The sequence below is a fragment of the Beta vulgaris genome, chromosome 9 (assembly GCF_026745355.1).
Source record: "Beta vulgaris subsp. vulgaris cultivar EL10 chromosome 9, EL10.2, whole genome shotgun sequence".
Taxonomy (NCBI): domain Eukaryota; kingdom Viridiplantae; phylum Streptophyta; class Magnoliopsida; order Caryophyllales; family Amaranthaceae; genus Beta; species Beta vulgaris.
This window is the reverse complement of record NC_079210.1, coordinates 22,516,667-22,524,668: the sequence shown is the minus strand read 5'-3', so window position 1 is coordinate 22,524,668 and position 8,002 is coordinate 22,516,667. Positions and strand designations below refer to the sequence as shown.

Genomic DNA, 8,002 nt, shown 5'->3' with positions numbered 1-8,002 from the left:
TTAACCCCTTTTTATTTGTTTATTTATCTTAACCCATTTCTCTCTCATACTTTACTCACACCATGCCCCACACAACTTGATTTTCCTTGGTATCTGTAGGAACAGTAAGTGGAAAGATCTTTAGGAAACGGAGGAAGTATGCGGTAAGAAACACATGCAATGAAATTCCCATGAATTTCTAACTAGTCTATTGCTTGATTAATAGGAAGTAAGAAAAATGGGAGAATTCAAAATTCCTAGGAATTTGTAATCCTCACAAAATGTCGGAAATTATTGACCCACTCTCCTCTTAATCATTCAAAAATTTCAAATTTCTTAATCTCAACCAAATATTTATAATAAATTACTAAGAATTACATAAGAAAATTAACTTTCCATATATTATAACTTTTCAAAAGTAACTAAATTATTGTATATACCAAACAACCACAAAATAATGATCCCAAAGTTCTAGTTTACGTTCTCCACCGTATGTTCTCATTTAAAAAGGCGCCAAATCAAAACCCAGAAAAAACAAGCATTCAAAATCAATTTCAATAATATTGGGAGGAATCTTCAAACAAAATAGAAGGAAGTAAAGAACATCACACAAGAAAAAAACGAGAAATGTAAGAATGGAAGGCGGGATGATATCAGTAGACCGGTGGGCGAAAGGAAGCCAAGCCTACTTCCTAACTCACCTCCACTCCGATCATACTCGCGGCCTCTCGTCGACGTGGTCGAATGGCCCGCTCTTTTGCTCTCGTATTACCGCCAAACTCTTCCCTCTCAGATTTCCTAACTTCAATTTCTCGTTGCTCCGTGTTGTCGAAATCGGGTCTTGGCATCGTCTTTCTCTTTCATCTCCCTCCACTGCTTCCCCTGCTACTATTGACTTCATGTCAGTTGACGCTCTTCACTGTCCTGGTATACTCCCTCATCACATTTCTTTTCATTTTGCATGATTTCAAACCCTAATTTTTGTATCGCAATGTAATGAGACTATGAGAGTGATTGTTATTGAGATTATCTGATTATTAATTCCCTCTGTGTATTTAGCTGTTATATTTGCTTTATTCTCACTTCTTAGGGAAAGTTGAATAAGTATAGAGAAGAAACGTAGATGGTTAAGGCGAGGATGAGTTTGTATTGGATAACCAAAATGTTTATTGAAAAAGGATTTAGGTGGAAGAGTTTCAGTCAAGCGATAGCGATGAATCTAGAGTGGAAACGCTTAAGTACTCAGGTTTAGGTATGTATCAAGTAAATGAAAACATCTGCTATATGTAGCAAGTAAACAAATACAGGAGGGTGAGTAATTAGTTCGTATTGGAAAATGTTAATCGGGATTTAGGTGGAAGAGTTTGTCCAATGATGAAACTAGAGTGGAAACACTTAACTAATTAACAGAATAGGTATGTATCAGGTAAATGAAAACATTGTCTATGTATGTGTAGCAAGTAAAGAAAGATGGGAGGGTATACTTTGTTGAAGTGGTGAATATTTTGGTCAATGTTTACTGTTTTAACCAAACCTATGGTTTTGAAAAGAAAAGGCATTTTCATTCTACTTGAAAACGAAGCTGAAATGTTGATTTTGAATGTCTGTGCTTGAAATGAGGACGAAGATATATTTTATTGTGTGATTGACATGCTTAGATTCCTCTATTCTCATTGTCCGTAGCTGAAGTTATGTAGAATTTTGTCTGAGATTTTTACGCAAGTTACTTAGGTTGTTGTTGATATGAACAGGAGCTGTTATGTTCTTATTTAGGGGCGTGTTCGGACACGTGCTCTACACAGGTGATTTCCGTTGGGAAACAACTGGTGAGAGATCCCTGAAAGCCAGGAACATGCTCCTTGATGCACTCGCTGGTGCTACAGTTGATGTCCTTTACATGGACAATACCTACTGTAATCCTGCACACTATTTTCCTACACGAGACATTGCTGCTCAACAGGTACTTATCATGGTTTTTAACATGAAACTTGACTAAGTACGCTTTTTATGTACTATAGATAGGTGCAACTTTTCCATGATTTTATATATTTGTAGCTAGTATCTAAGGTGCACTTTATAAGCTTGTTATCAAAAGGCCATGACAAGTTAAAGAAAATAACGTGTGATCAGAGAAAGATTTATTAGGTTTAGTCCGTTTAGATATAGTGGTTATCTATCGAAATTCGAAATTAACTTGTGGTGGGCGAGTTGTGTACTTGTGTTGACCTTTCATGTGCCTAGTTTATGTAAATTAGTCTACATGCTGGCTTGGAACTGATATATTCCATAGCAATTAGAAGATTGGTGATTGTCAGTTGGATTTATTCCTTTATTCAAAGAGCTTGAGATGGTGCATCCATGTGCCTTTACTGTTTTCATTATTTAAACCTGCAAACTGAAAAAGCAGGTCATAACTTCCTTCTCTTGAAACTTTTCACAGCTTGAGATGGTGGATTAATTTCGTAGAAACTCATGCCTCTACTGTTTCTGAGAGGTTGTAGATCTATGATTCAGCATATAAATCTTTGGCAATGGATAGTTACATGCAACATATACTTTGAACCAATGCCTTAAAAGAACATGTAATCTTAGATTGCTTGCTTCTTCAAAGGGAATATGTGGTGATAAAAGTTCGGATCAAACTCCCATAGACTCTTACAAATTTTTGGCAATTGTCTAAAGTTCTATCTATTAGGATGCCTTTATTCGAATCATTTCTGGCTGTCAAGAAACTTAAGATCAATTATGGTCCATGGAAGAAGAATTATGATATATCTGCTTGTGTTATCATTGCAACATTTCTATTTCTTGTTTTGAAAGTAATCCGCAAAATCACATAGCTAATTTTTCTCCTGGCAAGTATATCCTGACAGTATTGCATAAGTAATGGCAAAAGTTCCAATACTTGCTGTGACAGCTACAAGAATTGTTTAATAATGGTTAACTGATCAATGCATTGTTTTAGTTGATGTTTCAAAATGTGACTACGGTTGGTGTACTGCAATGGCTGATTTTCAGGTTATAGAGATCATTGCCTCACACCCAGACCATGATATCATCATTGGGATTGATTCCCTGGGTAAAGAAGATCTGTTGCTTCAAATCTCACAGAGGCTAAATATCAAGGTTTGAACTCTTCGACTATGAGATGTTCTGTTTTCCATTATAACTGGACTAGGTAAATTATGTTTGAAGGAATCAGGAAATGCATCTTACTTTGCCAGAATTGATAAATTTTATATGGGTGCTTCATTGTATATGCCTCTGCTTTTTGTGATTAGGAGGCTTGATTAACTTGCTGAGTTCTTCCTCAGTTTCTATAATGTGTTTTCATCCCCATAACGAGCTTCTGCATAAAGGAACTTTCCAGAAATCTTGATTAAAGAACTTCACGAGAAAGCAAAGTTTAAACCTTTCCCTCACTTCCAGGAATTATGTCCTGTTTATTTATACGAGAAAGCAAACTGTTTTGTAAAGGAGTACTAGGAAGGGAAGTGCAAAATGATGCATATGCATCGAGTAGCTTCAACCTGACCAAGGTATTGCGATAAGTTTATTCAATTATTGGTTATCATTGATACTAAGGTTAAATTCATCACTAAAGGGGTTATCTAATCACCTAAATAAGAAGGGTGATCCAAAAGAAGAGAAAGCTTTAGAGGTACACCGTACAATTCTTGATCCTAAGCTAAAACTCCCAAAGTGTTGATTAGACAAGTTATCTAAAGCTAAGTATGTAAGATAAGTTAATTATGGGTTTAACTTACATTATAACGATTATAGCCGTTATTTGGTTAATTATGATTAATTAATACTAATCCTGTTTAGGTGTTAGCTAATCATAGTCAAGTGTTTAATTAGTACTAATCATGGATTAACACCCTTAAACGTGCTTAATTACTAGCTAAGCACGCTTATTACACTAAACTAAGCGTAGTCGGTTTTCATGGTACCTCATAAGGAGGATTTGGAAGTGTGAAACCTATCAACTTGCAAGCACCCATTCTGCATCAACATCTGACTGGGTAGGGGGACAAGGCACAGCCAATGAGGAGCTAGCTTGGGGGCTTAAGGAACCTTGTCATAGGTTCGCCGGAAGTGCCATATTAGGCGAGTTCTGGAGTCGGGGGACAAGGCACAGCCAATGAGGAGCTAGCTTGGGGGCATCTGACTGGGTAGGGGGACAAGGCACAGCCAATGAGGAGCTAGCTTGGGGGCTTAAGGAACCTTGTCATAGGTTCGCCGGAAGTGCCATATTAGGCGAGTTCTGGAGTCGGTTTTCAATTACTTGATGTTTAACATCAAAAGCTTGGTGGTTGTTCTGAGTTTGCTCGAACCGGTTTGTTCTTATTTTCTTTTGTTCTTAAGCCTATTATCTTTTGTTCTTAAGCCTATTACCTTTTGCTCTCAAAGTGTAAAACCTCACGTATCCCAAAAGCTGTAGCTGTAAGTGTAACATGATATTCCAAAATTCAGAGTATACTTCTAATACAGGAAGTATTGCCTCAATAAGTATCTAAGACAAAAAAATTTGTGATTAGTACATGTTCATTGTTTAGATTAGCCGTTTTTTCATTTTGCTCTCTGTAATTTACCTAATGAAACAGAAGGCAAAAAAAAAAAAAAAAAAAAGAAAAAAGAAAATCTAAGAGCTTTCATATTGCCTCTGTAATGTTTCTCTTTGTCATCTAACTGTATTCGTTTCCTTTTTCTTTTACCTCACAAAAGATCTGGGTCTGGCCAGAGCGGTTGCAGACGATGCATCTTCTTGGCTACCCTGATATCTTCACAACCAGGAGTTCCTTGACTAGAGTACGAGCTGTTCCCCGTTACAGTTTTAGCATTAACACCTTAGAGGGCTTAAATTCCCACAGGCCCACTATAGGAATTATGCCATCAGGTCTTCCATGGGTAGTGAGACCCTTTGAGGGGAAAAGGAGAGACGACTTTGCTCTTTCAGTTGCTTCCACTAGTGGAAGGAAACAGGCAAGCAATGGGACTCGAGTTGAATGGAACATGAGGTCTGTGGAGAAGGTTCATCGTTACATGTTCTCAGTTCCTTATTCTGATCATTCCTGCTTTCGTGAAATAAAAGATTTTGTTTGGCACATGAAGCCTTATAATGTGAAAGGAATTGTGTCTCAGTCAGCCTGGTATGTTGATCCTGTTTACTATTTGAACCACCTTTTTAAATCAAGTCACGTATCTCAGAAAACTTGTCTAGATCCTGAAATTCATGTGGAAGTTGAAAAAGCTGAAAGGAAAGGAAAGATGAAACGCAAGGATTTCACAAGTGTCGGACCGAAAAAGAAGAGCACTGAGGTTAACTTTTTAGGTGTTCGGATTCGCAGGGTGTCCATACTGAGGCGGTTAAGCCGTGGTGTAAAACTTGTAGAATGTGATGATCTGACCGATTAAAGTGCAATGTTAGCCTTTGGGTTTACTGATGTTACAGTAAGAGGACATGTGGAACGCCAACAGCTCAGAAAGATAGGTTCTAGAATTACATGTTCATGAAACAATGTACTGAATTCTAGTGTCATGAGGTATAATTGAATGGGATGATTTGGGGTCGTTGAAGCAGAATTCTAAAGATATAACCAATATGAGCATCAACTACGCAAATTAGAATTATAAAGGTATGCTTTCATAGCTCCCGATTCTTCGCGCCTTTCACGTTAAGGGTGGTCCTTGACGTTATTATCATTTTTTAGGTTTCCTAGTTATAAGACTGTAAAAGTCATTCGATGTATGTTGGTTGAGACTTGCATAACCCAAAAAAAATGCTTTGTACGGAGCTCATCCGTAGTTTATCACCTCCCGACCAAAAAAGAGCGAAAGATTTTATAGCTATTAATCTACTTGTCAAAGAAGAGAGGATGGTGCTGCGGAGAAAGCATATGATTTTTCTGAAAGTAAAATTTGACATCTACAACTTAAATCCACATTGAAGTGTGTTAAAAGAATGGAGATAGTACACTTAATTTCAAAAGAGATTATATGCAAGTCATATTCCAACATAAAATATTTTCTTCTTTTTTGCTTAAGCTTCTGAAGTTTTCATTGAAAATAAAGCCTCATATTAGGGTAGTCATAATAAATATGACAATTAGAACATACATTTCAATTTTTTTTTGACATTGAGAAATCATACATTGATTAAGAGCAGAAGTACAACCTAAGCTAAAACAAAAAAATAAATCTAAAGGAGCCTTAGAGCAATGCCAATGGTGATGGGTTTGATCACCAAAATATGAAATTTTGGATTGAACAAAAAAAACTTGCATCCCATTGGTGACATAAAAGTGTTCACCATATAAGAAAATATGTCATTGCTCATCATGTGAACACACTCATCACCGTGTATTGAAGAAAAGGGGGAAGAATGACACACAGCCCGCCAGTGGCACGTTGCCACGTGGCTGCTGCTGTGTATTTTTGGGAAATTTCGTGGAAATTTTCACTATATTTTCAAGAAAATCCCTATTTCAAAAAAAAAAAAAATCAAAATTCATATTTTTCTCCCCTCTATAAAATGATACCTATATTGATATATTTCAGAACAAAAAAAAAACACTTCTTCAATCTTTTTCTCTCTAAAAATATTTATACATCATTTTACTAATTGCCCAATAATGATAATTAATTTTTGGTAATTAATTATTATAATTTTAAGTATTCATAAGATGATTCATTTTTATTTTTAATATGTAAATTATATTATTAATTGAAGTAGAAAAGAGAAATAGGAGAGAGACAGTTAAGGTGTGGTAGTGAAAAGTAGGAGAGATAAAGTGGAGTTTGATGGTTTTTTTGTTCATGAATGGAGTGGAGGTGATACATTTGTTCCTAAAATGAACAAAACATGAGTAAGTAGGGAAATTTGGTGATCAAACCCATCATCATTGGCATTGGCGCATTGCTCTTAGGAGCTCGTACATTCCACCTAATACAGAAATAAGTAAAAACGATACAAAGTCGTGTAGAAAGGGGTGCGTCGCTAGTCAGTGTCGGTGATGGTGGATGTAAACCTCAAATGACTGATGGAAATGGTAGAAGAAGCGGTTGACGATCACGATTCGGACAACGAACAACCAACGACGAGCGTCGCGTCTTGCCGTATGAGCAAGGAGTCACGTTCCATTATGACTCACTACTCTCTATCGAGAGTACATCAAGTTTCTCCATGAGGTAGGAGGAACGCTAATGAGTGGGCGTATTGTAAAGCCCCATATGCAACTGAGGTGTCCGCCTGCAAATTTGATGTTTTCAAGGCAAAGATCATTAAGATCAATGCCAAGCTAAAAGGAGAGCCAAACAAGTTAAGCCTTCGAACACACCTCCGGTTTTCAAAACCGGAAACTATACGTCCCAACCATGAAAGCCAAGCCTATCATCACCTTGTCCTTGCTCACGAGCTTCGTGAGTCACCTTGTCCTGCAGCACATATTCCAATAAACCGACATTACTCAACTGTTGCTACTTTGAACCACCTAGCTTGACCCAACTGACTAATACTTGTCGTCGTGTCGATGGGAACAACCAACCACTGATAACAACTTTGGCAACTCGAAAACAACGCACTCCTTTTATTTGAAGATTAAATGTAGATTTTAATAAAACCTGGACATAATAACTTCCAACATAACGGAAAACCCAACAACATGGGGGGAGGGGAAAGGGGAACCCGACACTAACAGGGGGAAGGGGAAAGGGGAGCTCGACACTAATAGGGGGGTGGGGAAAGGGGAGTCTGAAACAACACAGAGGAGGGGAGGGGCAAGCCCAAAACAACCACTACACTAAACAGGGGATTATGCCGATCAAACGCGAGGATGGGGACGGGGACGAGAACCATGAACGACAACAGGGAGACAACGACCGGAAGGGGGATACTGACCAACGCGAAAACTAATGCACAAGGGAGGGGGAGGGGGGAAACTTGGCGAAACAGGGGAGGGGGAAGGGGGAAACTTGACGAAACATGGGAGGGCGAGCTTTAAAGCACAAGGGTGGAGAAAAG

The 8,002-nt window shown here is 37.9% G+C and overlaps 1 protein-coding gene across 1 annotated transcript; it reads left to right on the top strand.

Moving 5' to 3' along the window:
- The first annotated feature begins 435 nt into the window (after positions 1-435).
- On the top strand, positions 436-5,565 carry LOC104903041 (uncharacterized). The gene is made up of 4 exons (XM_010691014.3): positions 436-906; positions 1,731-1,939; positions 2,998-3,105; positions 4,708-5,565. The coding sequence occupies exons 1-4, from the start codon at positions 615-617 to the stop codon at positions 5,395-5,397; spliced, it is 1,299 nt and encodes a 432-aa protein (XP_010689316.2). The 5' UTR covers positions 436-614; the 3' UTR covers positions 5,398-5,565.
- Positions 5,566-8,002: the final 2,437 nt, after the last annotated feature.